This window comes from Cyphellophora attinorum (genome assembly GCF_001299255.1).
Source record: "Cyphellophora attinorum strain CBS 131958 chromosome Unknown Contig28, whole genome shotgun sequence".
Lineage (NCBI taxonomy): Eukaryota > Fungi > Ascomycota > Eurotiomycetes > Chaetothyriales > Cyphellophoraceae > Cyphellophora > Cyphellophora attinorum.
The window spans coordinates 136,300-163,472 of NW_017253256.1; the positions used below are offsets into that span (position 1 = coordinate 136,300).

The 27,173-nt window shown below is 54.1% G+C and overlaps 10 protein-coding genes across 10 annotated transcripts; 6 read left to right on the top strand and 4 right to left on the bottom strand.

Annotated features, from left to right (window-relative positions):
- Positions 1 to 322: 322 nt before the first annotated feature.
- Positions 323 to 2,379, top strand: AB675_11799 (uncharacterized protein; the record flags this gene model as incomplete). Its single annotated transcript, XM_018140675.1, has 2 exons — positions 323 to 453; positions 501 to 2,379. 2 exons carry the CDS (start codon positions 323 to 325, stop codon positions 2,377 to 2,379), a joined length of 2,010 nt encoding a protein of 669 aa, XP_017996736.1.
- Positions 2,380 to 4,239: 1,860 nt separating this feature from the next.
- Positions 4,240 to 4,912, top strand: AB675_11800 (uncharacterized protein; the record flags this gene model as incomplete). Its single annotated transcript, XM_018140678.1, has 2 exons — positions 4,240 to 4,318; positions 4,425 to 4,912. 2 exons carry the CDS (start codon positions 4,240 to 4,242, stop codon positions 4,910 to 4,912), a joined length of 567 nt encoding a protein of 188 aa, XP_017996844.1.
- A 766-nt stretch (positions 4,913 to 5,678) lies between these two features.
- Positions 5,679 to 7,676, bottom strand: AB675_11801 (LIMR family protein; the record flags this gene model as incomplete). The annotated part of the gene is made up of 1 exon (XM_018140679.1): positions 5,679 to 7,676. One exon carries the CDS (start codon positions 7,674 to 7,676, stop codon positions 5,679 to 5,681), a length of 1,998 nt encoding a protein of 665 aa, XP_017996821.1.
- Positions 7,677 to 8,563: 887 nt separating this feature from the next.
- Positions 8,564 to 10,560, top strand: AB675_11802 (uncharacterized protein; the record flags this gene model as incomplete). Its single annotated transcript, XM_018140680.1, has 2 exons — positions 8,564 to 10,112; positions 10,439 to 10,560. 2 exons carry the CDS (start codon positions 8,564 to 8,566, stop codon positions 10,558 to 10,560), a joined length of 1,671 nt encoding a protein of 556 aa, XP_017996807.1.
- Positions 10,561 to 10,639: 79 nt separating this feature from the next.
- Positions 10,640 to 12,926, top strand: AB675_11803 (uncharacterized protein; the record flags this gene model as incomplete). Its single annotated transcript, XM_018140681.1, has 3 exons — positions 10,640 to 11,130; positions 11,190 to 12,329; positions 12,380 to 12,926. 3 exons carry the CDS (start codon positions 10,640 to 10,642, stop codon positions 12,924 to 12,926), a joined length of 2,178 nt encoding a protein of 725 aa, XP_017996784.1.
- Positions 12,927 to 13,391: 465 nt separating this feature from the next.
- On the bottom strand, positions 13,392 to 14,237 carry AB675_11804 (uncharacterized protein; the record flags this gene model as incomplete). The annotated part of the gene is made up of 1 exon (XM_018140682.1): positions 13,392 to 14,237. One exon carries the CDS (start codon positions 14,235 to 14,237, stop codon positions 13,392 to 13,394), a length of 846 nt encoding a protein of 281 aa, XP_017996746.1.
- Positions 14,238 to 16,135: 1,898 nt separating this feature from the next.
- On the top strand, positions 16,136 to 19,910 carry AB675_11805 (uncharacterized protein; the record flags this gene model as incomplete). Its single annotated transcript, XM_018140683.1, has 4 exons — positions 16,136 to 16,218; positions 16,275 to 19,021; positions 19,229 to 19,413; positions 19,464 to 19,910. 4 exons carry the CDS (start codon positions 16,136 to 16,138, stop codon positions 19,908 to 19,910), a joined length of 3,462 nt encoding a protein of 1,153 aa, XP_017996745.1.
- An 878-nt stretch (positions 19,911 to 20,788) lies between these two features.
- AB675_11806 (Zinc finger with UFM1-specific peptidase domain protein) lies at positions 20,789 to 22,192 on the bottom strand (the record flags this gene model as incomplete). The annotated part of the gene is made up of 1 exon (XM_018140684.1): positions 20,789 to 22,192. One exon carries the CDS (start codon positions 22,190 to 22,192, stop codon positions 20,789 to 20,791), a length of 1,404 nt encoding a protein of 467 aa, XP_017996713.1.
- A 654-nt stretch (positions 22,193 to 22,846) lies between these two features.
- AB675_11807 (putative permease) lies at positions 22,847 to 24,652 on the bottom strand (the record flags this gene model as incomplete). The annotated part of the gene is made up of 4 exons (XM_018140685.1): positions 22,847 to 23,560; positions 23,611 to 23,760; positions 23,811 to 24,485; positions 24,533 to 24,652. 4 exons carry the CDS (start codon positions 24,650 to 24,652, stop codon positions 22,847 to 22,849), a joined length of 1,659 nt encoding a protein of 552 aa, XP_017996840.1.
- An 894-nt stretch (positions 24,653 to 25,546) lies between these two features.
- On the top strand, positions 25,547 to 27,054 carry AB675_11808 (uncharacterized protein; the record flags this gene model as incomplete). The annotated part of the gene is made up of 3 exons (XM_018140686.1): positions 25,547 to 26,330; positions 26,488 to 26,639; positions 26,680 to 27,054. 3 exons carry the CDS (start codon positions 25,547 to 25,549, stop codon positions 27,052 to 27,054), a joined length of 1,311 nt encoding a protein of 436 aa, XP_017996822.1.
- Positions 27,055 to 27,173: the final 119 nt, after the last annotated feature.

Consider the following 27,173-nt stretch of genomic DNA (forward strand, 5'->3'; position numbering starts at 1 on the left):
TGGACGACGAAGTTAGGTGGCTGAATCTATGACGTTGGAAGTCACTTGTCGTCAATTGACAACCGTTCCGGGAAGGTGCATGGACTGCCACGATGTGGTTGCCTGGTTGCCTGGTCGCACTTGCCAACAGGCATTTTGTGCCGAAGAGCAAACAACGCCCCGATCAAGTCTCACCCTGACCATTTCGAGGACACTTCGTCATTCTTTTCCTTTGGCCATATCATTTCGTCAAATCTGTCAGCAATCTGCCAACATCCACCTTCGCTGAGTTATCGTCAACATCGTTCAAGGTTCAGCGTAAACTCACTCGACACACACAATCATGGGCAAGCGGAACAAGAAGAACAAAGCCAAAGCCACTCACCCAGACCCATTGCGCTCCGCTGCAAGTCAGACACCGCTGCAGGCCTCGGCTGTGTCCAGGGAAGCCAAGGTCATCAAATGCGCCAACTGGTATGCTCTTGCTTCTTGTCCGTCAGTAGTCTGCTAACAATTGTCAGTGATTCCGAAGATCATGGGTGGCGTGATTGTACCGCTCCCAAGAACTGGTCTCGTGTGACTTGCCGCAATTGTGGTGAGAAGGGCCACACCGTCAAGCATTGCAAGCGACCCATCAAGGAGCCAGATAGTGACGGCGGATTTATCAACGCTATTATCAACGCTGCCGACTCAGGGGCTGAGGATCCTGGTAGCGATTGGGACAAGTCTTCGGCTTCAGGCGGGCTCCAACCTCAACTCGGCACCCTATCTCAAGACCTACTCTCGAGAGTTCCAGCACAAATTCAAGCACAACTCCAAGACAAGATCAACAAGTCAGGCCTCATCCCGCTGTTAGACCAAGAGCTCGATAAGTACTTCTCGAAGACTCTATCAGCCAAGGCCAAAGGCGAAGCCGTCCTTGATATCTTCGATATTGCCGATGCGCTCTCTACCAAAGGCCGCCTCGATATTCTCCTGACTGCCAAAGTTGCGTTCAGCATGAATATCATCATTCCAGGACATCACCATAGGGGCGCTTGTACATACCTGGAGATAAAGACCCACCTTGAGTATGGAGACCGCGTGGCGGAGGCAAGGACTGCAGCTCCGAAGGGCGATCCGTTCGATTGGGCTATGATCATCTTCAACAAGCCCGAGTGGTACCACACTCACAAGAACCGTGTGGAGGAGGTCAAGAAGTACTATGGGTACATTCAGACCTGGGCGAAGATCTTCATACAAAAGGGTTACTCCGCTGAGGCGGCCGCTGAATGGGCGAAAGAACATCCAGACCCGAATCTGGATGACGAAGAACTGAACGGATGCGCCGCAGCCTCTGCAGCATCTGCAGGCAACCTGGAGCCCGCCCCGGAAGGCAAACCTGCTAAGTCGACGCGGCTCGCTATAGACGACAGGCTGCTATTCCGCATCCTCCCCAATCCATGCGACACCTATCATCAACATACCTACCACCGTCTACGTAGACCGAGGACGAAAGAAGAGAAGAGAGGAGAATGTCCTATTTGTCAAGCTCGATTCTCCGGTCTCGCGACATCCGGAGCTCTGGTCGCGAGAGGTCGTCGCCCGTACTCACTGATCTGGAACGTCAACACACCACTAGATGAGGATTTCACGCAAACCCGAGATTATCGAATGGATAGCATCTGCTACGCGATGGAGCTGAGGCTGAAATTGCGGCTCTTGGGATGTCTAGGCGATATGCCGGGACCGGGACCTGTGTTGCCAGCTGAGCTTAAGAAGGATACGCACATCGCGAGGATCCAGTCCCGCGACGAACCCAAGTTGGCGATCCTCAAGAGTCTGCGCCGGAACACTCAGCGTTTCCTAGTGACTGTCGAATGGTGGCTTGCGTACACGGCCGGAGATACTCCCAAGGTCAATGCCAAAGTCCTTCGAAGTATTCCTAGCACCAGTAAGAAGGGAAGCCGGCAGTACGTCCCCAGGAGAGATGCCTTCGCCGATTTCGAAGAAGCATGCCGATATTACGACCGGTCGCACGAGGCCCTCCCGGTGCGCATTAATGCCAAAAGCCTGCCTTACCTCCCGCCGACTCGGAGTCTGCGTCAACGATTGCTGGAAGAGGAAGCCGAGGAGGACTCTGTAGCGCGGATTACGAGCGATGTCGAGGACGCGGTCATCGAAGATTGCGCTCTATCGAGACCAAGTGACGATCTTGGGGACTTTCTGGGTGTTGGCGATCCTAGTCGGATCGGAAGTCTGGAATTGGGGTTGTTGAGGAAGTTGTCGGAGATTCACTGCTCAGATACAAAGCCCGCCTCGGAGGCGAGTGTTGACGACGCTTCGGCTAGGAGGGCGGCGCTGGAAGCTGCGCTGGGCGACCCAGATGCATTCATGTGCGCAGCGAAGCGATTGGATTAATGCCAGGCGTCGTTAGGCAACATGCTTGATAGTTGACTTGGTTAGCTGGAGCTGACAGGAAACAGATAGGAAGATCAGGTTGTGGCTAGAATAACTGGCCATTTTCGCTTCAGCGCCCTCCCTAACCAGAAAGTCCACGAGGTATCGAATTCCTGTACTGACGGTTGACTGAGGCTCATCTCCAGCCATTTGACCCGATCAGAGTCCTGGTGCTAGGCCTTCAGCGCACTCTCAGGCTGAAAAGTCCATGATAAGCAGCAATTATGGTTCAAGGTGGGAGATGGGGCAGACGACCAGTGTTTCCCGTTATTGGTCGGACAATTCGTATACTTCGCCCATGGTAACGATGTTTTTGTGTCTACACCCATGATGCAGTATCGGATCAATGCCAGACCTAACAGGCCGTCGCCGTCCCGAATCATGAACTAGCCACCACGCAACGGTCAGCATCGAAGTCATGTATGAAGTAGGATGGAACTGATCAGCCAAGAGAGAAGATTGCACGGGGGTGGCCCCCGAGCTTTTCGCTTAGCTCATGCACAGACCTCTGATGCAGTGATCGAACCTAGGATTCGTTGGCACGCGTACATCGAGGTGTTTGGCCTCGTCGTGAAGCATCTGCTTGCCATGTACGCGACGGCTTAGTGAAGCAAAGTCAGCAGCAGCAACGTAGCATGGAGGCGAACTTAGATCGGTAAACGAGGAACACAAACATACGTGATCCGGAAAGAGTCTGTCCCAGGAAGTCTGGCGCCTGGATGCTCAACAAGCGGGTCCCTTACAATGATACGATTAATGCTGCTGAAGGCAGTCAGAAAGACAATCACCACTCTCTACGTCGAAGGCAATAATCCCTGCAGGATCAGCATCATTTGCGACCACGTTGCTGAGATGCTTGGCTTGCCGCTCGAGAACTGAACCTCGAAAATCGATTCGATGAGCCGTGGACATGAGCAAGGGGCCTAGCTGCGATCGACAAAAGATGGAAAGATGGCGATGCTTACGATGGATAGGTATTCTCGTATGATCGAAGGAATAAAAACTTCCCCAGAGCCGTGGGAAACTTGAGCCACCCTTACCATCGTCCGCCAAGCTAAGCGCAATCAGTGTGGGGCCGTGCTCGTGCTCCCGGGCCACTGATTGATCAAGGGTCGTCAGGGTTTAAGTGAAGCCCTCCATTTCGTAACCACACTCGCCACACAAGATGCCGTCGCCAGGGGAAGACACGGAAGGTTTTCTGCCACAATCTGACTTGAGGGCCCGAAAAGTGCCGTTCCGCCGCCTCCTTTTTTTACTTTTCGACCCCTGTCCAGCGGAATCTTGTGCCCTGCCAGTAATCTCGGGTCGCCGAAATGCTTCCATGTGACGTTATTTGTGTACTGTGATGTGGCATGGAGGGCGTTGTACTGTCGACAAAGACCCCAGAGCACTTTTTCGATGCCGTATGCGGGATCGAAGCTGGTAAAATTCGAATCAACACGTAACGAAAGACTATGGTCATGGAATATGTGGACTCCCTCAGGTCTCTTCTCGAATGAGACGCATTGACACGGTGTATATCAACCTTTGAGATGGGCCTACGGTATGTTTTCACCTGGTAAGGCAGATCAGGACTGTATAGGTAGCTATCATCCCAGGAGCTGACAGTCTTTTGTCCACGAGACAGGCCACGGAGTCGGTGTTCCTCTGTCACAAAGATATATCGTGGTGGCTTTCCCTGGGGATCTTACGATCTCTTTCTCACTCATCTGCACGCATGACCTGTATCGTTCCTACCGCTCATCTTCACTGTCGTTCTGTTGCCGGAGCGTTTTTCTACCCGCAGCACGTTCAACCGAGCACACGAGCCCACCTCTTGCCATGCCACGATCTCGGTCGGACTCCATGGATGGGGTTGTGTTCTTCGCTGGAAGGTTCAGTGGACTGCGGCTTGATGATAGTAAGTACTGATCAAGGTCTCCTGAATCGATGTTCGTTGCCAAACTTGAGTTTCTTGCTGGCCTTTACATCCCTGCCCTTCGCACGCTGGCTGACCGTAAGCCTAGACCAGCAAGAATATCACCACTGCCGGCCCAATCATACGCCGTCCACCTCCAGCTACACATCTCGTGGCACGTACTCATCTCGCGCCTCGAACTACTCAGCCTGTGCTGGCCCAGATGCCATCGACCGCAACCGCACCTCCATTGTTGTGCAGGCAGTCCTCCCGCCACCTTACCGTGAGCCTCAACACACCAGCACTCACATTACACTTGATGTTCCCGCCGGCATGAGCGTGACCTACCGCAGACAGACCTTCACTGCAGACCAGACCATCGTTGTCACCAACAACTCGCGTCGGACTGTTAGCGGGCGAGAAGAACGCCGCCGTGCTGTTGCCACGCCGCCGCCGCCGCCGCCTCAAACCATCATCTGTCAGCATCGCCTGTCACTCCACGACAGTCAAAGCAGGAGGGGCAGTCCCCGCAATCAAGACTCTGCAAAGAAGCAGAAGTATGTCCGCAGGGTCAGTGTGTTGAAGTCCGTGATCTGATCATGATCAGAACTAAATCGTCATTAGCTAAGCCGACTCGTCTGAGAGTCCCACAATGGTGCTACAGACGTCGTTGTGTGGCATGTCGAAGGGACCATCAGGTGCCGTAGAGGTCAACAAGTACCAGTATTTGTACCGAATAACGGAATTGTGGAGTTACAAGGGCCGTCAGGTGTCACTTTAAGGGAGGATTGCAGGCGACGTACGAAACCTTGGTAGCACGGGAGTATCTGGATAATGTACACTCTTACCTGTTCACGATGAGCTTCATCAGATCAGTAGGCTAGCAACAAGTCATCCTACACATCCTCTCGTCGATCCATCCGCAGTTCTGCGAATGGGCTGCGAACACTCAACATTGAAGAAAAGTCGAAATGCAGACGGAGCTGCAATCGCCGCGTCACCATGCCTTCCGCCAGAAGCTTGGCAGGGCTCCGCCTTGCCTTACCTCGCTACCTACTAAGGTACCACCACAAACGAGTTTCATCAAAGGACAGTGTGCTATAGGAATGCTTAGTCACAGCGACACAAGTCGTCCGCGCTGCATCGATGCTTTGGATGCACTGGACTGACGACATGCAGTCGTACTAGGGGTGCATGATCGACTTGACATCACAGGTCACCCATTTATATTCCTCCGCCGAAAGTCGGCACAGAGGCCGTGGATACTATGACTTGGCTGTGGACGAGTAGAGCGGTCGAAAAACCGTGCATGAAGAGACGACTATCACATCACCCAGTTCACTGCTGGGTGGGCTCTATAGCGTTATCTGCCCATTCCCGCCACCACTCCCACCACCTCCTCTCGCACCAAAGAAGCCCAAAAATCCTCCCTCAGAGTTCGAGTTCGATGACTCGCCTCTCTCATCACCGCCCATCCACTTCGGCCGTTGTACACCTTCGCTCCCTGCTTCATCCACTTTGGCGTCTCGATTCCGTCCATTGTGTTCTTGACCCTCCTGCCGAAGAGCGTGAAGAAGTTCTCTTCTTCGGGCTCGGGATCTAGTGGTGGTGGCATCGCTCGAGAGGCGCGGGTCGTAGTTGCTGCTTGTCCGCCGGTTGATGGTCCCCACCGCGTCGATGATGCTGCCGCGGTTTGCTGTTCGGGAGGATCGCGAATGCCAAAGTTGCTGGGTCCTCGCAAGTCGCGGGCGATCAAATCGCGACCGTCGCGCCACGTTGCTCCAAATGCCGAATCTTCTTCGTCATCGTCCATAATGCCGAACCCGAAGACGCGCTTGATGCGTCCATACAAATTGAACAGCGTGGCACACACCGGAATGAGGATGAACATTGGAAACAGATAGTCGAACCACACGCCCAAATGCGTCAAGTTGACGAGCTTCCCGAGGAAGTTGTAGAACACTGTCTTCTGGTAGACCGCTTTGGGAGTGAACGTAAGGAAGTTGTAGGTCAATGGCACCGTCAACTTCGCGACCTGCCCTGCGTACCAGCATGCGGACTCCGGATGGGTATTTCGGCGGACCAGAGCCCGGCCGTTCCATACAGGGACGTCATTGATGCTGCTGAGTGCACAGATGCACATGTATGCGATCCAGCCTGCGGCGATGAATTGACCGCCGAAACCGACTTGGTAGTCGTCGTTGTTGGGATGGTGGACGACTGTTAGGCTGACTGGAGATAGTTGGGAGGCCGGGAAGCGGATGATTTCGGATGTGACGACGGCGATTGATGCTAGTGCGAGGATGCCGCCAGTCGCGAAGTAGAAGTATGGTAGGATTTGGACGTAGAGGAAGTACCGGAGGCTAGGTGTCAGTATCGACTTGCCACGGCCGAAAGTCAGCTTCTTAGAGGCTGTGGAGTCGAGTATGGCTTGTAGATCTGTCGCCTTCTGTACGATAGCATCCCACTCTTGTGTATATCTGGTCTTGCGCATCGTGGCTCGTTCGAGTCGTCGTGTGAGATCAGCAAGGTATCGATCAGTGATGACGGCTGGGAGCTTTGCAGACGCTCCAATAGTTGCCGGATTGGCCAGAATGCGACTCTCTTGAGTCGACAGCATGTCTGCCAGCTCATCGATCCACTCCTGGAAGTCTCGCGCCGTGCCCGTTTTCCGTTGCTTCAGCTGCAAAACCTGTGCCTCCAACTCTTCTAGATCGACAACGGCATCATCTAATTTCTCGTTGACACGTACGGCCTGAGTCTGTACCCGCTTCAGAGAGCCCGCCGTGCTCGCTTTTCTGAGCAGATTTCGCGGTACTGCAACCATGCCATGTCCGGCGAGATAGATGGCTAACATGAGACCCCACACGTAGGCTAGTGCCATGAGAAGTCCCTTGATGGCGGTAAAATTGAAGCTGTAGTCGAAAGATATGTAGACCAGGCCCAGAACCGCACACGATAGCATGATCAACTGGTATCTGCCATTGGAGCGCAAGGAGTAGATCAGCCGGTCCATTGGGTCTCGGTAGCCCGCATCCATGTACTCGGCGAGAAGGGGCAGGATGAACCAGGTCAACATAAACGTGAGCCAGTAAGCGAGTCTCCAGGCGACCAGCAGTGGTCGCTGTGCCAGCCAGATGCCCTTGTGTGCTTCATCTTCTGGGCCGGAACTCGAGGCGAGGTCGATGGGCACTAGGAGGACGGCGGAGGCCGGGAGGGCAAGCGCGAGAAAGATCGGAACCGTCAAGAAGGCCGGTGTGGTTCGCAGAGGCAGATAGTGCCGGAGCAGGAGGAGGACTGCAAGACATATCGCAAGGAGCGAGAGGGTGGTAAGGATAGTCGAACTGGCGGCTGATACCATGTTGGATGCGCGGCGGGTGCCCTTCTACTGTGTACTCATCACTTTAACGGTAGAGTCGAAGACCGCCTCGATAATGTGGTCAGATGGCGTCGTGAGTTGGGTTGAAGACCGAGTATGAGGATGAGAAGGCAGCAATGTTATCCTGTAGACCAGAAGTCGCATGCGGCGGATCTCGGCCAAGTGACGTCGCTTGTCATCCGGCGCATGAAAAGGACCCCTCTGTAAGATCGGCAGATCGGCGCCAGGCTCTTTCTGGGTATGCGGGCTTCCCGTCGGCGCCTAAGAAAGCCTAGGATGCAGGGAGCTGAACACAGCGCCTGGATAGTACAGATATCAACATTGAGTACATCACCTCATCAACCAACTAGATACTTGTCCACTGCTTGGACTACACGCGATCCTATATAGGGCAGTACCTACAGTGCCTCATCAGCGCATATAGTCGAGGACCATTCCTCCCACACCTGTGGCAGGCCGTCTTTGAGAGCCCAAGTGCAGCCGCCCACCTCACCCGAGCACCCCTCCATACCATCACTGGCAACATCGACAGAGTGCAGCCTCACAGCTCAACTTCACTCGATTTGCCTGGCTAATAGGCTAGTGACGGCCCAGCCACCGCCTTTCCCAGGTCACTGTTTGTCAACATCACGTCAAACCGCCTGCGTCCTCTGTAGACTGAGCCACCTTCATCAGTGGTGCACCTACCCGTGCTCGTACCACCACATTCCGCCCTTGACCTGACTTACTTTCGGTCCACTCCCGTCGTGCCACCATACGAGCCCGTCGATCAACTGGAAGAGACAGAGCTCGTTGTCTTCTTGTCCATGGTCACTCTTCCACCGCCTTAGACCTGCGCCTCAGGCTGCTGCAGCCAGCCTTGAGCCATCATGAATCCTCAGCAATTTGGCAACATGGCTGGCATGGGAGGTGGCATGCCCAACAATATGCAGCAGATGAATCCCCAGATGATGAATCCTCAAATAGCCAACGCCATGCGCCCTCAACCCGCCATGCCCATGCAGGGCAGAATGCAGGCCCAGGTCAACTCACACAACGCCGAGATCCAACGTCAGGTCATTCAAGCTCTACAAAGTCAAGGAACCTTTTCGGGCGGCTGGCAAGCGACGGTACCTTTGGTGGAGCGTGCCGGCCAGGTCCGCTTGCTTGTCGACTCCCTGCGCCTTGTACGTCCGCCTGTCGAGCCCGCTCGAGCCACCGAAGTTGCCATCCAATTCGAACGCAAGGCTTTCAGTCAGAGCACAAATAAAGAGCAATATCTACAAGAATGCAACAACAAGTTGACCAAGATCAGAGATCAGAGGGCGCAGCAGATGAATGCCGCCAGCATGGGGATGCAGGACAACATGCAGATGCAGAATCAGTCATTCATGCAGCAGATGGGCCAGAACAATATTCAAGGCATGAACGTGCCCATGAACCCCATGCAGCAGATGCAGAACGCTATGATGAATCAGCGCATGCCCAACATGAACCAACAGCAGCCTCAGATGATGCAGAAACAACCAGAGAGCTTAAGCCCAGAAGACAACCAGATCATCAACCAACGTGCGGCCGACCTTGCTAAGAGCACCCCCAAAGACAAAATGCGTCAGATCGTTGACCAGATGAATCCACAACTCAGACAGAGCCTCGAGACTAAGGGTGTCGATCCCATCATTTACTGGTTCCGCATGATGGCCACTCGCGAGTTCAGAAAGCAGAAAGATCCCCAGGCCGCACAGAATCAGATGATGGGTCAGAACATGCAGCAGAATCGTGCCATGCAACAAGGTCAGCCAATCATGAATGGCATGGAGCGCTTCCAGAATCAGCAGAATGAGGCTTTGAGGCTGCAACAAGAAGGCGACATGGTCGTTCCGGCAAGCAACAATCAAGGCATGGGCGCAGATCATTTGAGACTCCAACAACAGATGATGGCCAACTCCCAGAGAATGGGGCAGCAGAATCCCAACCAGGCCATGATCGAGCGACAACGACAACTGCAGCTACAGTCCGCCAAAATGCAGCAGGTCAATCAAATGCGCCAAGGTCAACAGCCCGACGGTGGCATGCAACCTAATCAGACGCCGCAACTAGGCAATGCTGGTATGAACATGCTGAACCAACCAGTCGGCCCCAATGTGCAGGGAACGAACTCCCAGAACAATTCGCGCCCACCGTCACGGCTTCCTCAGCAACCCGGTCAGCAATTCAATCTGCCAGACCAGCAGAAACGAGAGCAATTCCTTGCCAACCTGCCACTTCCGCTCCAAAACATTCTGCGCCAGAAGCCGTTCGAGCAGTGGCCTCCGATTATAGAACAATTCAAGAGAACGACCGCCCAGCGGCAGAACATGGCTCAGGGTCAGCAGCTTCAGGCTCCCAATCAGTTCATGCCTGGTCAGGCACAACAGATGCAACAGTCTCTATCCAATGGTGGCGTTCCTCAGACAGATGGACAGCCTGGCGTGCCGAACATGGCTCCCAATCAAGCAGCAATAAATCAGGCCATGGCGCGGAATCGTGCCCTGCAGCATCAACAGCAGATGGCGCAGATGCAGCAGCAACACCAGCAGCCGCAAGCGCAAATGCAGCCTCAGCAGCAGAACAAGCTACAGCCACCAGTACAGCAGCAAGGTCAACCACAGCAGCAAGGTCTGCGTCCACTCAACCCAAGAGAACTCCAATATATGGATCAGCAGCCGGTCGCTGCTCAGGTCCTTGCCCAGATCCGGCAGAACAGTACTCTACCGCTGCCACAGGTGCAGAATCTCAATTGGCTTGGCCTCAAACAATGGGCACAGGCGAATCCTCAGCAGAGTATCCCGATGGCCACCATAATGCGGTTCCAGGCAATGGTCTTCGCTCAACTGCAAAAGAATAAACAACAAGCTCAAGCGATGGCTGCACAGCAGCAGCAGCAGCAACAGCAACCGCAACAACAACAGCAGGCACAGAACGCAATGCCAGCTGATATTGAGGTCAGGCCGATCACTCCCTTGGAAGTTGCTCAAGCGAAACAACAGTACCCACAACTACAGAATCGCAGTGACGATGAGGTCCGCCAAATGCTCTTTAATCGACGGCAAACCCAGGCACAGCAAGCCGCTGCAGCCAGACAGAATCTGCAAGGCCAACAGCAACCTGGACAGCAACCTCAGCAACCTCAGCGGCAGGTTCCTCAGCAGCAGAAACCTCAGCCAACAACTCAACCGCAGACTCAGCCCAATTCTCGACCGCAAAGCCAGACTCAAGACCGTGCGGCACAACAAGGTGGTAATGACGCCAACAAAGCTGTACAACCGCCACAGCAAATGCAGGGTCAAAAGTCCAGTATGCCGACAGTCACTCCGGAACAATGGGCCAAGATGACACCACAACAGCAACAGGGCTGGGCGAAAATGCGGCAGCGTCATGCTGCGACGGCAAAGATTCAAGCCTTCTCGCAACAGATGTCAGCGGCAATGCAGAACCGCCCTGTACCAGTGCTGAGCGATGCCGCAAAGGCCACAGTGCAGAGCGGCTGGGTAGTGATTCAGCTAAGGCAATGATGCATCGGATGGACTCATTCCTGCTGGCTTACCATGAGATTCTGGGCAACACCAATGACGATGAGCTTAAGAAGGTCGTCAGAATGCGCACTTTGCTCTTCCGCCAGTACCATCCAGCGTCGGTCGCAGATAAAACCTTCGTACCGAACCCTGCGAACTTCAACGTCACGCCTGAGGAAGTCTCAGGAATGCTCTCGGAGCTACAGATCAAGTTTGCGCAGACCGCTGCTTCAATCCCTCGTCCACCAGGTCAACAACAGCCAACTGCTGGCCAGCTCACCTCCGAAAACCTCAAGCAGCTGGAAAACCAAGAGCAGGGACGCAAGCAATCTGTCGGTGGCACCAAGAACAGAGATGGTCCCCCACCAGCACCCACAGACGCGCAAGCACCGTTCAGCTTCTCCGGCGAGCGTGGTCACGGCGCACCGAAGTATGCAGCACCAGGTCTCAAGCAAGAGGATCTGAAGTTGCCAATTGACCCCAAGCGGCGCAAGAAGGGCGCCCCAGCAACGCCGGTTTCAGCAACAACGCCAGCACAGACAACTGCCTCGCAGTCTATGGTACCCCAAGCTGCCCAGCAACAGAAAACTGCCGCTACACAACAGACCACGCCGGCCTCAACTTTCAACTGCTCTTTCATCACTTGCGATCGCCACGCCAAGGGATTCCAGTCCAAAGCCGAACTCGATCAGCACGTTGCCATGGTTCACAGCATGGCGGACGTCAAAGATCCGCTAGCTTTCCTCGACGAGTCGCTGCAGGAGGCATTCAATCTGGATGCGAACTTCAAGCAGATCAAGAAGCCGCAAGCACAATCCATAGGGCCCGCTATTGGTGCGCAGCCGATGAAGCGGTCCGCTTCAGCATTGCTCAATGCCAAGATCGAATCGCGTCCTGCTACGCCCAGCGCAATGGCTCGTGTGCCCAGCGCGGCAGGCTCCATCGGCGAAACTATCCCTGCAGGCAAGCCCGAAGGCGAGGAAGACCCATGGCAACACTCCAACATCCAGCCCGCTCAGATCAACGACATCTTCGGCGACGTTGAATGGGAGTACATTGTCCCTGCTGCGGATTCAACGGTGCATGACAAGTTCATGGAAGGGTTCCACAAGAGCGAGCACTGGAAGAAGTTATGGCTGAACCTCAAGAGAGCGCTGTACCCAAGGAAGGCACAAGTACGCCCGAGGCTGCCGTTGACGGTCAAATGCAACGCGACAAGAAGAGTGTTTCGCCGCCTACAGACGGCAAGGACGCTTCGCCGAAAGCAGCTGACAGCGACGAAGACTCCTTCCTAGTCGATCTCAGCGGTGTCCCCGGCCTCGACCTCTCAGACTGGGACGCCCTCAATGGCCCATCCGCCGAGCACTCTCTCACATCTACATCCATACTATCCGACTCCGATGGTGATTTCGAAATGGTCGATGCTCCAAACACCTCCGCTGCCGCACCTACAGGCAATAAGCCCACATCGATCATGACAGTACAGTTCAACGACAACGACGCCGCCTTCCTCCGACAACTCGGCATCGACCCCGACAAACCCTATGAAGACATCAAGAATCAGGACCAGCGCGAGTTCTACGACTTTCTGGCAAAGCCGATCCGGGAGAAGCGGTTCATGGAGCAGGCGGTTGAGGAGTTTGAGGTTGAGTTTCGGGAGTGGGAGATGCTGGAGAAGCAGAAGGGTGGCGAGAAGTAAGCCAGTCTCGTCTGGGAGAGTGGGCGTTCGAGTTGATGGCGGGACAATATCTTGCTGTCCTGTCGGTACGAAGCTGGGAGCTGGAGTCCTCCTGGCGTAGGCGTATGTGGCATATACGAGTTCAGGTCCGAAAAGGCCAAGTTCGGTAATGAGGATATGAAGGAGATTCGCAACGTTTGGGAAATTTAAGCACGGGCGCAGATCTCCTGAACGACTGAAGGTGGAAAGTCTGGCTCGCAGCGGTGCCATGCTTAGGACGGACACCTAGGTAGTTGCTCCAAAACTTTCAATCACCGTTGCCATGGCCTACTTTGTCTCTATTTCTCGGGTGAACGAACACCCTTCATGTTTGCCTCGATTATGCCTCCCAAGCCTGTCTACCAACGACTGCGTGCTTCCTTGCCAATAAGTTCCATAGTGCATCCCATCCTGTGGTAGCAGATGATTCTGGAGATCGTCCAAAATCTAGACTGTTCTCGCTCTTCGTCCCCGCGGCGGTGTCGTAGCCCGTCTGCGAGCTTGCGGATCTCTACGTACATGTTCTGGACTGCAGCTTTGCGCAGCGCTCCCGGGCCGATCGGTTGCGGCGGCTGCGGCGGAAGCGCTTGAGCCGTGGCAATGAGCGCTGTCGAAAACGTCCTTGTTGGCTTCGAAGTTGCGTTTGGGCTGGACTTGACTGGGCAAGTCAGGCGATGGAGAAACGAGCTTCGGGCCCCGCGGAATTGCAAAGCTCAGGCTCGAGCTCGATCTCCGAGCGAGCTTGTGGCGCGGCGAAGGCAAGGTCAGTGGATCTGTGACGAGATCTTGGTAGGACTTGAAGGAGCTGGTGGGTGAGACCGGTAGTGGTAGCCGTAGGGGATCTGTGGCGGAGCTAGGGTCGGACTTGAAGGAGCTGGAGGGCGAAGTTGAGGCGAAGATGTGGTGCTCTGGCACGGGGTCGGCTGGGTCTGGCGATGAGGAGGCTGAAGATGAGCAGGTTTGTAGAAGTCCGTCGTCTGTAAGAAGCGCCTTGTTGGTCATGGAAGGGGTTCTCGTTGGTGGAGGATCTTCGGATGTAGAGAACACAGGATGATTCTCGGGCGCAACTGGTGGTGAAGAGTTGGCATGAGCCGTGTGCTCGTCTTGGCAGGTCGTTGTGGGAGGCTCGTTGTGTGGCGGAAGGATGGGTCTGCATCTACAATTATGGTTGCGGCTTTGCGAGGAAGGTGATGCATGATTGCCGCAGACATCGCTCGTCTGCGATGCGTGTGCTTCCGTTGACTGAGCATGACGCCAGGACGTAATGTTGCGCCACTGATACAGAGGATTCATCGTTGAGTGCGTCGGGTCGCAACGGCGTGGTACTGTTCGTTTCGCGTGGCTCCTAGTTCGACAATGTATCCCAAGCTTGTCAGACGTGTAGTTAGTCGTAGATATTGGTAGTGCTGCGGCGGATGAGCCGCAGTCTGGCTGCCATGCCGCTTTCGAGGGCAGAGCAATCGTAAATTGTTTGTCGCGCCGGAGCCTGGAACGCAGCGTCGCCTGCTGCGCGGGCTGGAGCGGTATGGCACTGCCATGGAAGCGACATGCTCGCTTCGATGCGAATGAGGACTGGAGGCTATAAGTAGCCTATGAGATCCTGGTGTACACCCGGTCGCCATCACAGAAGTGTCGAATTGAAATACCCCAGACCTGAATGCTTACAGAGTTCAATCATAACTGACTGACTTCCGTCGCGCAGACTCTCAACCCAAGATGTCGTGGTCTTCAGGCTCCGACTACTGGTCACCAAGACCATCAGCAGAGGAGTTTCGAAGGTACTTCGGACGTACCGACCGATATCCTGACGAAGACGACCACGACGATGGGTTCCATCGCCAACGTGGCCAGCATTACGCAAACATGGGACGTCAACCTGTGCGCCACCTCGATCAGCTCTGACGGGGAGGCTTACCGGTATCACGCACATCCTGACGACTATGACGACCACCACGACCGCGGCTATCATAACAATCGTTTTGACGATGACTTCCGTCGCCAACGGGACCGACACTACTCAGGTATGAGAGACCACCTGCACCATGGGGTCTCGGAGAGCTCTGACGAGGAGCCCTATCGGTATCATGGATATCGTGACGATGACTTCCTTCGCCGACGTGACCGACATTCCTGGGGTATGGGAGACCATCTGCACCATGGAATTTCAGAGAGCTCTGACGAGGAGACTTACCGGTATGGCGGATACTCTGACCGGTATGCCGACCATGACTACCGAGGCTATCGTGACGGTTATTGGGATCGTGGCGACTATCGCGATCGTGAATATGATGGCAGATACGGCTATGGTGGCTATGACAATCATAGCGACGATGACGGGTATGACCGGTACGACGGGTACGGCGACTACCGCGACCACGGATACGATGATCGGTACGGCTATGACGACCACCGCGGCCATGGCCACTACGACGAGTACGCCTATAGCGAGTCTAGCGACGAGGAATGGTATCACTGATCCGATGGCGGTGGTAGGTGCGATCTCTGCGTCTGTCGAGGCAACCCTGGATTCATAGCTTCCTGCGTCTCGTGCAGCAAGTCAACAGCTGGGGTCTAAATGATATGGTGGGGCGCGGTATTGATGTCTTTGATGCCTTTGGATCTGATGAACGAGCTGTTCTCGATGTCGAGATGGTGAATTCGATGTGCAGCATGTGGAATAGAGGATGGCAAATATACTTGCGGCAATAGCATAGCTAGCCACTTTTAGAGGACTCTGCAGACCCTTTCCCGTTCCACGCATCGTCTCGACGTAGCTCCATCAGTACTTGCACGTCTTGTTACAGCGTGCACAAAACGTACATCAGTGATGGTAGTTCAGAGAGTGCTTGCTCGCCAGGGCGACCTCAGTTTTGCGCGATCTCTCTTGGAAGCTTCGATTGGTCTACTGGGCCCCACTCATTCTATTTTCAGGCAACCTCGTCCGCACCTCCTGTCTTTCTCCTGCCTGTCGAGCCATGATTTAGTATAAGTAGCAGCGATGCTGCTGCTTCATTTCCTTCTTTCTCTTCGTTCGTGTAAGATTCACGGTGGAGATAGTGGACCCCAAGACATACTGCTACCCGCAACACTGCCTTCTTACAGCTTGCCGTCCTGTCAAAGCCCTCCCCCATACCTTGTCGTTGCTGTTGTCGCCGCCGGACTGCACCTCGTCGCCATAGAGGGCACCCAACATGGCGACTTCAGCTAGTGGCGTTTACTCCGAGACGCTACAGTCCATCGTTGATGCAAAGCTACTGGAGCTCGAACGGAAACGGTCCACCTTCATCAACTCAAGCAACGACTCATCCAAGATGCTACCAAACAGCAAAGCAAGGTCGACGCGCTGAAGGTCCTCGCCGATGGTGTCAAGAAGCTGTTTGGTATCAGGTCATCCGAAGGTCGCATTGTTCAAGGTAGCAGCAAGTACCATGAGCTAGAGCAGAAGCTGTCTAACCTCGATCGCTTCCTTGCCCAGCCACGATATGATCCTTCTGTCTCGTCAGATATGCTTGACGAGTGGGAGAAGGACCTGCATCAACAGCTTGCCGTCCAGTCTGCTCGGTTCGAGTATGCATCGTTGTATGCCCAGCTCGTCACTGAGTGGCTGACGGCAGAGAAGAAGACGGGTATCAAGCAAGAACCAGATGTCGACCTGGACATGTCAGACTTCGAAGAACTGGAGACCAAACATATGATGGAGGCTCGCGAGAACTGGGCCAAGGATGTCTTCGAAGCGGCCGATGTTGATAGCCCACGAATACAGGCTTACTTGAGGGAGCTCTTTTCAGACCCGGGCGACGGCAAGCACATGGCAAAAGCACACCAAGCCCTCAAACGTAGCATCACATCATTTCAGAATGAGCTGTCTCAGCCGGACCAGTTCAACGAGACTGTGCTCAAGTGGGTCATCAAAGGACTTCTCAAGACAGATCTGCTCACCGAAGACAAGCGCAATGTTCTGCGGGACTTTCTTTCCAATGCCATCATACTGAACGAGCTGGCAGACGTCTTGAATCTGCGTATGACCTCCCTAGACGCCTGGTCGTGGGGAGATAGGGTGCCTTTGGAGCAGAAGCGGAAGATTCAGGGACACATCACCTTCGTCATGCATGAGGACCTGCTGCAGGCTATCTTTCTTCAATACATAGGTGTCAAGTGGTCTGTATTCCTTCGTGGTGCTTTCACCGAATTCATCAACGCCGACAGAGTGTGGCGATATTCTTCACAGAACATCCCGCCAATGGCTCTCAAGCGACGAGAGTACTTCCTGGGGCCTCAAAACACGAATGACAGCCTCAATGCGAAGCGCTTGGGATTTTGGAGATCTGCATACTTCATGAGTCAGTTGCCGCGTTCTGAGGCCGAGGACAACGAAATGCACGAAGGTGAAGTCGAGGCGGAGTTCAGTGCGCCAGCACCGCAGCCGGCGGCACAACAGCAAATGATGCAACAGCAAGCCCAGATGGTACAGGCGCCGGCGGCACCCATGGCTCGAAGATCGGCTCCGATGCCTCAAGCACCTGGCAGTCTGCAGGATCACCAGATGGGCCTGATGATGCTCAACCAACAGAACAAGAAGCGGAAGGCAATGTATCAGGCTAACCGGTTCGGGACTCGAGATGAGGCAGATCCAGAGCAGTACGATGGCATCAAGAAGCCGAAGAACGTGACAGAAGCCAGGCAGGTTCTGCTGCACTTGCTCAGCACGGAGGTTCTGCTCAATACAAAATTATATGGCAATCTATCGGCTTTCCGTGGTCGATACGAGCGATGGAACCCACTACTGCCACACAAGACGATTCTTGTGGTGATGCAGCATCTTGGGGTCTCGACTCGATGGCTGAAGTTCTTCAGCACCTTCCTGGAGGCTCCACTCAGCTTTGCCGACGAAGATACCGTTCATCACCGTAAGCGCGGAGTACCTGGCTCCCATGCCCTCAGTGATATGCTGGGTGAGGCTGTCCTCTTCTGTCTGGACCTGAGAATTAATCAGAGGACCGAGGGCGGCTACTTGTGGAGGGTACACGATGATTTCTGGTTCTGGTCTTCCAATCATGATGCCACGATCCAAGCCTGGCAAGACGTCCGAGAGTTCTCGTCTGTGATGGGCTTGACACTTGACTTCAAGAAGTCAGGCAGCGTCCGAGCAGGTAATCAAGCCGGACAAGTAGGCGACGATCTACCATCAGGAGATATCCGTTGGGGCTTCCTCACGCTTGATAGCTCATCAGGACGATTTGAGATCGATCAGAAAATGGTCGAGCGCCATGTGGACGAGCTGCATCGCCAACTGAACGCCAAGACAAGCTCTATCTTCTCGTGGATAGAAGCCTGGAATGCCTACGCCAACACCTTCTTCACGACCAACTTCGGCAAGCCCGCAAACTGTTTTGGCCAGCAACACATCGATGGCGTACTTTCCACCCTCGAGAAGGCTCAGCGAAAGCTGTTTGATGACAGTACTGCCTGCAGCGTGGTGGAATACCTCAAGCAGACACTAGCCACACGTTTCGACATAAGCAACATACCCGAGGGCTACATCTTCTTCCCAAGTGCACTCGGTGGACTGGAGCTGCGGAACCCATTCGTGCTGCTCTTGCAGCTGCGTGACAACGTCAGCAAAGACCCGCAAGCGGCAATAGAGAAGTTCATAGAAGGCGAACGAGAAGCATATCGCAATGCGAAACAGAAATTTACAAAGTACGATGGCAGAGCCAATCGATATTCGCCCAACACATGGGCGCCGGAGGACAAGGATACATTCTTCTCTTTCGACGAGTTCACACGATATCGGGAAGAGTTCATGCCCACGCATGGCTCACATGGACTAGCTGCGACGTACACAGACTTGCTCCAGCGGCCGAACGAAGAGGACATCTGCATCAGCACAGAGCTGATGAGCGCGCTGAATCTCATGGATACTGGCGGCGTGGTCGGTCAAGAAGGCAAGTGTGGCATTAATGGCAACTGGTGGAGTATGGAAGCGTACTGGAAATGGATCTTGGGCGTCTATGGTCCTGGCATACTGAGGAAATTCGGCGGACTGAATATTGTGGACAATGGGGTGCTGCCGATTGGTATGGTGAGCTTGTTGAGGAGTCAGGGTGTTGCTTGGAGAAATTGAGATGCGGATGTCTGTAAGCAGAACCGGCAACAATACTCAGTCACTCAGCGCAAGGTCAGCAACATTTGAGCTACACAGGCACTCGGAAATGAAGTGAAGTCGGTGAAGTGACCATGGTAACGAAGTGCCTCATTTCTTGGCACGACTGATGGTGACTTAGAACGATCGTTCTTCGCTTGCCCTCGCCCACTTCTCTCCATCTCACACTACGAGCACGACTATCAACTCGACCTTGCTATCACGACACAGACGCCGACACGTCACTGGTCACGCTTGCTCTCGGAACATAACGAGGCTTGCGATCCTTGGTTGGCAATGGCTGGAGTTCACGCCGCACCGCAATGGGTACCATCGCCACATTCACCGCTGTCTGAATAGCTGCTGACTGTATACAGGATAAACCAGAGCCAAAGCTCACGAGCATGCCTGCCGAAGTCATCCAGAACATCTTCTGTAGGGCCATTCCCCACAAGATCGACGTCATTGCGGTGAAGGATGGTACATTCGGCGTGGACGGCACGTCACGGCTTCTTTGGTCGCCAGAGTGGGTCAAGGATCTGGTGTTGGTGTCCGAGAGCATGTGGCAGATCATCGGTCCCATCGTTAAAGGACGTATCAGAATTCACACTGCGACCAGCTCCGGGCTTTCGACCGCTGAGAAGGTTTCCGAAGATTACGTCCTTATGCCGTTCCACACACGGGCGTACCTATGCGCCTTGCATCAATCGCGACCGATGGCTCGTATCACTACGCCCTCCGAACTTACGAACGCATTAGAGAGCCTTGCTCAGTTGGCTGGAAGTGATGCGGCGGTCTTGGCGAGGTTGGCAACGAACAATTAGGAAGGCAAGGCCTAATGAAAGATTGCGAGTAAGCGATCAGGCAACGTCTGGAAACACATTAGACAGATCTGGAAGGCACTTGATTCGTAGCGACTGCCATGGCAATGACAGAAGCATAACCTGACTTAGAAGTCACGACGGTGGACGGAATTTCTCGCAGGCAATTGTGGAGCTACGATGCACGAAGCAGGAGCAGCTCGAATCATCTCAAAATCGTCACTCTGATATAGATCCGAGTTCGAATACATCATTCACAACTTCATATCGCAGCATTGCATTACTGAGCTCATCACTTTGAACCAACACTTAGTCATCCTTCAGAGAACTAGCAGTATGTCAGCAAGTACAGAGCGCCATGAGGTCCCCATCCGTCTAAACTGGGTGAGTTGGTCGACTTGATATCATCTCTGAACCATCGAGGTTGACAGTCGACACAGAACAGGACCGAGCCGAAACTCAGCAATAAGGTATGCCAGTCGAAATCCTCCACTCCATACTCGAGAACAGAGCAAGATGGCTCGACTACTTTGATTCGATCGGGACTACGTGAACAGTTCGCCCCGTCAATAGAGCGGATGATAGAGTATTACGGCGAGGTTCAGGCTCGAGGGACAGGCACTCCGGCGGCCTCTGTGTAATCCAACCGGTTCTGAAGTCAGCAAGCGGGAACGGGGAAAGAAACACACTGGTACAGAACCTTGGGAGGCGTCAGGGCTCTAAGACGAATCATGATTGCTTCGTGACCCTGTCGCCGACATGGTACGCTGGCTGTGAGTACTTTGCTCACCAGTAGGAATATGACGGAAGAAAACGCCGTCCGCCATGCTCGAGTCCATGTCTGAAGCTCTGATGCTCCCTTGCTTATGCTACACTGGATCCTACTCGTCCAGGAATAGTAGCTCGAACTCCTTGAACCGTTTGAACCTCTGTCTCGGGTATCTAAACGCCCTGAGAAAATGCAACTTCGATTCCGGCTTCGATGCGTCGACCGACATTTTCTTCAGTCCCTGCGGTATGCGATACATCGGGTCAAAGATCATGAGGTTCGTGTCCGTTCCGTCTTGAGTCGCTACCTCCTCAAAGCCGACGCATGTCAGCGAGTGACCTTTGTACTGTAGGTAGACTGGGGCGAGGTTTGTCCGACCCTCCGAGCGCTTCGAGAAGTAGTCCGTCATACAAGCGAGCATAGCGTCGCAAGCAGACGAGCCTTTGGTGTCCGTAAAGCTCTCAGCTCGGCACGCGATTCCCTTCGATTGAAAGAGTGCTGATGCTTCAGATGTTCCGATGTACTTGCGGGTGTTCTTGATACCGCCGGTCTCGACCCTGCCGACTGCATTGAAGCCAGCGTCCCATGCAGACTCGATGGCATGCTGTAGCTCGAAGATTGTCGGCAAGCTGCCTTTGAACATGCGCGACTTGTCCTGCAGATGGCTTCCTCTGATATATGAGATCATCATTTGAATGTTTCGATAGCCACAGAAGCCTCCCTCCTTGGGCAATTTGCTGACATGATTGACCACAGGTTTGCAGAAGGCAGATCTGATGACGCTATTGTCCGCTCGAGACAGTGCTTGCAGTTTGGGAATCAGCAATGATGTCTCGTTGGCGAGTGCGGAGTATCGATATTTTCGGCTTCCGGTATGGACTTCTTCCAATGTTACGCCGACGTTATTGCTGAGCATCTCGTGCAGCCAATTAGGCATGCGGTCCTCATAGGCGTAAGGTCCTAGCTCGGACTTGCCCAGTCTTCGTGCCTTGGCTCCGTTGGGCAGGCTGGCTAACAGGCTTTGAGGAGGAGCGATTGGAGCATCGGAGTACGTTGATGAGTACCCGTTGGACGAAGATGCCGCGCTCGACTTATGATCCTCAGGCCCCTCTCCGTCTTCGAACTCAAGTTTATGCATATCGGAATGCATGTCAATCTCTTCCAGTAGGATGCGTTCACCACAGAAGCAGTCAATCCATAGATCTGCATCAGAGTCGTTGTTCGGCGTTGATGTCGACGCGTCCCTGAGGAGCTGCTCTTGTGCTAGCTCGGCTGGAATACCTGCTTCCTCAAACGCCAGGAGCTGTGCGAGTTCTGCGTCTGAGAGATCGGACTGGCCGTCCTTGCTGTCAGGAGGTGCTTCGATCTGATCGAAGTGAGTAGTCTGCACGTGCTGCTCGAGTTCGTCGAAGTCACGTCGTCTGATTGGGCAGAAAGGACATGTGAGAATGGTGCCTCTGGTATCTGGGGAGGGCCTCATAGGCGAGCTTGTGAAGTAAGTGCGGATGTCGTCCATGGCTCCGCCGTCGTAGAGAGGATTTCTGACAGGAGATGGAGCGACGGACTACGATCGATAACTGATGATCACTGTCCAGGACTTTGGGCATCGCTCATCCTGAAACGTCTTCTCATTTCCGAGTGCATTCGTCAGCGACGCGGATGTAGATTTCGAGTAGCGTGCCCAGCGACATTCGCTGAACAGCGTAGGGTATCAAACAGGCAACATAGCGACGTGAGCACGATGGAAGTGAAGTCTGCCTTCTTGACTACAACACGTCACGGTAACAAGGCGTCAACAAGGCAAAACGTTAGAAGCAGGGTGCCTGTACGGCGGCCGATAGCACGCGTACCGCACAGGGTGTGATATCGCCCAAGTTCGGCCAAGGATGAGTTACCGTCATCAATGTCATCGTCGCACGTGCCTATACATTAAAGGCTTTTACCTGGGCCTGACGAAAGAGCTCGGACGCGACAGTTTAGGTGCAGACAGGATGCATTGAAGGAGAAGCAGAGCAGGCTATGCGTGTAATGTTAACGTCGAGCACCTCTATACTGACGCCGATCCTACCGGCACGTATCGAGCTCTAGCGTTTGTTCGCCATTGGTCTCATGCTACCGCATTTTCCCGTTGCAGTAGAGTTTATTCCCACTGCCAGCTTGATCTCTCAGTCTAGACAGCAGTGGTGTGGGTTTCTGCCTCCTTGCTCTTCACACCATTCGGAACAGGGCTCTCGCTTCCTGCTTTGCTTTCCTGATCCACCTCGACACCAGTGACTGGCGTGCCATAAACAGTGTAAGGAATCAAAGTCTTCTTGTCTGGCCAGATCCAGTTGAGAATCAGGTACAGGACCATTGCTGTGACAAAGCCGTACATGTAGTTGATGGCGAACAGATTCTTCATGCCTGCCGGTATACTGACGCTCTTCGGAGTGACTCGCTGTGCCAAGCCGGGCATAAGTGGGAGGATGACCACACATAGAATGACGAGAGACCTCCAATTGCAGCGACCATAGATCCCATCAGGATCGTACAAGGCCGGGACATCGTAGCGTCTCTTCTTCACTATCCAGTAGTCGGCTAGGAGCAAGCTAGCAAGCGGTGCCATGAAGATAGCGTACGCAGACATGAAGCTGAGAAACGTTTGAGCTGAGGCCATGACGAGCCATGGGCAGAGAGCCCAGCCACCAAGGACGAAGCAGATAAGTTGGCCTCGGAAAATGTTGATATATTTCGGCCACAACGAGGTCACATCGTTGGCAAAGCTGAGCGAGTTTGCCGAAAGGTTGAGACAGATCTGAGCAAGACACCAGCAGGCTGATGCAAAGAACGCCGCAGCACGACCGCCGGAGGATCCATGCCAATGGTCGATGATGAGGAGAGGATTCTAGTCTTGGTCAGGGATGAGGAAACTTGATAAGGCCGCTGTACACTTACCCACAGGGGTTGGCCCCAGATCTTGGCAGATGCAGAAGCACTGATGATGCCGAAAGCTCCGATCCATACCTTGAAAAGAGGAATGACTGGAAGCTGCCAGATCTGACTCCCTGGCTTCTTACTGAAGCGAGAGAAGTCTGAAATGTTCACCTAGAACCTGTTAGCGATGATTAGGCAGATGCCAGCAGCAGGATGCGTACAGTAATGGTCGAGAACGAGCCTGTCACGGATGTTAAACTTGCCAGCCACAGCCATGCCTTCGCGCTTCCGGTGACCTTAGAGGGTGCGTCGAAGAAATCGTTGCCATCCGCCTTGACGCAGATCCATGCGACCATAGCAATGACCATGGGCGGCATGACGATCGTCTTGGCCAAGAACATGGGCTTCAGCTTGTGCATCGGAATGAAAATGAATGGCAGCTGGACCAGGAAGAACAGGAAGTATGAGATCATGCCCTGTGTCGTGATGCCAGCCGACGCCGGGAGGTGGTTGGGTAGTGTACCATAGGATGGCCAGATGGCTTTGATCATCTGTGTGACAGCGAGTCCACCAGCGGCGGTGTTGACTCCGAACCAGAACATGGCCAGGATTGAGCGCGACGCTATGGCGAAATACGATAGCCACAGGCCGAACACAGCTCGTGCCGCGATCGGAAAAGGGATGTGCAGAGTCGCGCCAATAGCTCCGTTGAAGACTGTGGGGATGGCGTTCCAGAGTGTCGCGAGCAGGACAATCAGAATGGCATCCTTAGCGGACAATCCGGCGGCGACAACAGAGCTTGCTCCTGACCACGTAGAAACAGTCACTAGATCCGAGAACCAGTATAGAACAAAGACCCATCCAGTCCAGGTGCGACGCTCAGGTGGCACGGGGTCCTAGCAGAATCAGCAAAGTGCTTCGTGTTGAGGGTGAGATTCCATACCATATCTGCATTGGTCCAAACATGTGGTGGTGCCACAGAGCTCGTCTGCTTGGGCAACACCCATCCTGATGGCTTTGTGCGGGCCTGCGCGCCCTCCTTGAGACGATTGAGAGACAGCATGATGAGATGCGAGCAGCGTGTTTGAAGGTGTCGACGGGTACCTCATGCCCCGTGGGACACCCGCAGATATAGCATCTCTGGACATAGCGGAATCGTCCCTCGCATGAGAGCGCAGCATTGCGGCCCTTATCGAAAGGCTGAGGTCTTGGATCGGGGCCGGCCTAGAGCTGAAGCCAATCGAGAAGAGCACATTATCTATCAAGGATCCTAAGAAGTCGGCGGAGTTGTACTACCATGATACGCAACGGAGAGAGCTCCATGCCAAGATAGCTGTCTCTTGGCGACCGATAACGTTATCTTCAGCTCCACACGTCGTACGACACTTGACTCCTCGGCCAACACTCCAGCGAAGTGTCGCTGTTCCCAGATTTGCGGATGCCGAAGCAGCGCGAGACCTGCACAGAATGCTCAATCAGGCGACAGAAGTGCGACAAGGCTTTGCCTGCGTGCGGGCGTTGTGTGAGACGGGGCGTCGCATCCAGATGCACCCGTGTCTGGACCCGCTCAAGCAACTCAACGCGTCGGAGCTCGAGCGAGAATGTCGGACACGACGAAGCAATCGCTCCGGATGCGCTGCAACAGTTGTCCAAGTCAGGAACGCGTGTGTCTCTTAACGAACTCGATATCTCCCATGCGGCAAGCCCTCACGGACACATTGGACCGGGCAACACCCTTGACACTGCACTGGCCTTCACAGCACCGTCAAGTACTATTCACGATGCAGGGAACTTTGGGACTCTGCAGCTTGAGCTGCCGTCCTTACCCATGATCTGGCAGCTAGTCCGCTTCCACGAGCGTAGCCTGCTCTGGTATCATGGCTGCTATCACGGACCAACGTTCCGGACAGAGCTACATACCCGAGTCGTTGCCGAGAGGGCCAATGTGGCAATTGAAATGGACCCACCGTGGAGCGCTTTGCTCTTTGCGATACTGGCTGGCAGCATCATCTGTGCTAACGACAAGCAGCTCGCCTACTGGAGCTTTCGCAAGGTGGACGTTGCGAAGCAGGCCACCCGATGGTACAACGCCACGGTGAAGTGTCTCGAAGCAGCGGACTTCACTGCCAAATACAGCCTCAAGTCTGTCCAGGCTATAGCCACCCTGACGGTGTCGGCTCATACGCTCGGGCTTTCGAGCAAGCAAGCTGTCCTACTGGCTTGTGCCACAAAGATCGCACAGTCTCTCGGCATTCACAGACTTAGCCTCGAGCCTTCCACGGACACCATCACATCTCGTTCGCGCGATGATGATAGGAAGGAGGTGCTCGAGCGTGAGACATGTCGGAGGCTCTGGTCACAGTTGTGTGCTCAGGATTGGTTCAGCGCACCTAGTAATGATGGTTACAGCATCAACCCACTGTTCTCGACCAGTATAAAGCCTGCTAACAGAGATTTCATCACCATGGAAATTGTGCCGGACCATATTCCGACGTATGTGAGTTATGGGAATTATCTGTATGATATTGCACGTCTGCTGGCCGGTCTCCAGGAAGCCCTCGCATTGTCACATACTTTGCTGAGCCGGTACGAGCGTGTTATCGAGTTCGATGCAGAGATGAGAGATCTGGCAACGAAACAGCGGCCCATCTACTTCAACGTGACAGAGCCTGTCGATCCGGATTGGCAAGATTTCGTGCCTTGGGCTCGACGCAGCCTAACAATATGTTTCTCCCACAAGAGTAAGTGCAGCCGTCATGCTTGTGTCCTGGGAAGGCCTCTGGTGGCTGGACCAGGCCATCAAGCATCGCCGCAGACAGCGCCGAGCTTGTCTCCGCTTTTATGTTCTTGACTGCCTGTGTTACATTGGCGACCTGCCTTCTCATACTGACATCACAGTCATCATGATCCACCGGCAATTCCTTGGTCGAAGCTTCACCAATCCTACATTTGCCTTTAGCAGACAGACCTGCACAGCCGCCGCGAAGACCATTATCAACGAAGCGAAACAGGACAACGCGGATGGGGGACCGATCATATGGATTGATCAAGTAAGTTCGTCCTCTTGGGTTAGCCTTACTGACCTTTCAGGCTTTCTGTGCTTCTGCTGCTATCGTTCTAGTACTTGATGCAAAGCACCAGGAACTGCAGAACGTCCGCAAAGCCCATCTCGATCTGGTACGCGACTGCATAAGCTATCTCAGTCGATTCACTCATAGCGTCATATCGACAAAGGGTGTACGGCTCTTGAGTCTCATGCTTGCAATTGTCACTGCTCAAGATATAGGCGTCGTAGCCGACCGAATCTCGGCGGAGGGGTCTGATCATGGTCTGATAAGCACTGCAAGGGCCATGGATCCAGCCCTTGCTGTGGAACAACTAAGAGCCGAGCTAAGTCTTGACGAAGTGTTCCCCGCCCACACTGGCTTTCCAAACGCATTCATACTGGAAGAGTTCTTTGGCTAGGCCGACTATCCGTGAAGGTCGTGCGACAAGCCTGTTGGGCGACACTTCTACCGACGATCGACCAATGACATCCGTGTCGGAGATATCCACCGTCGTACGACAAGATACCCCGGCGGCCT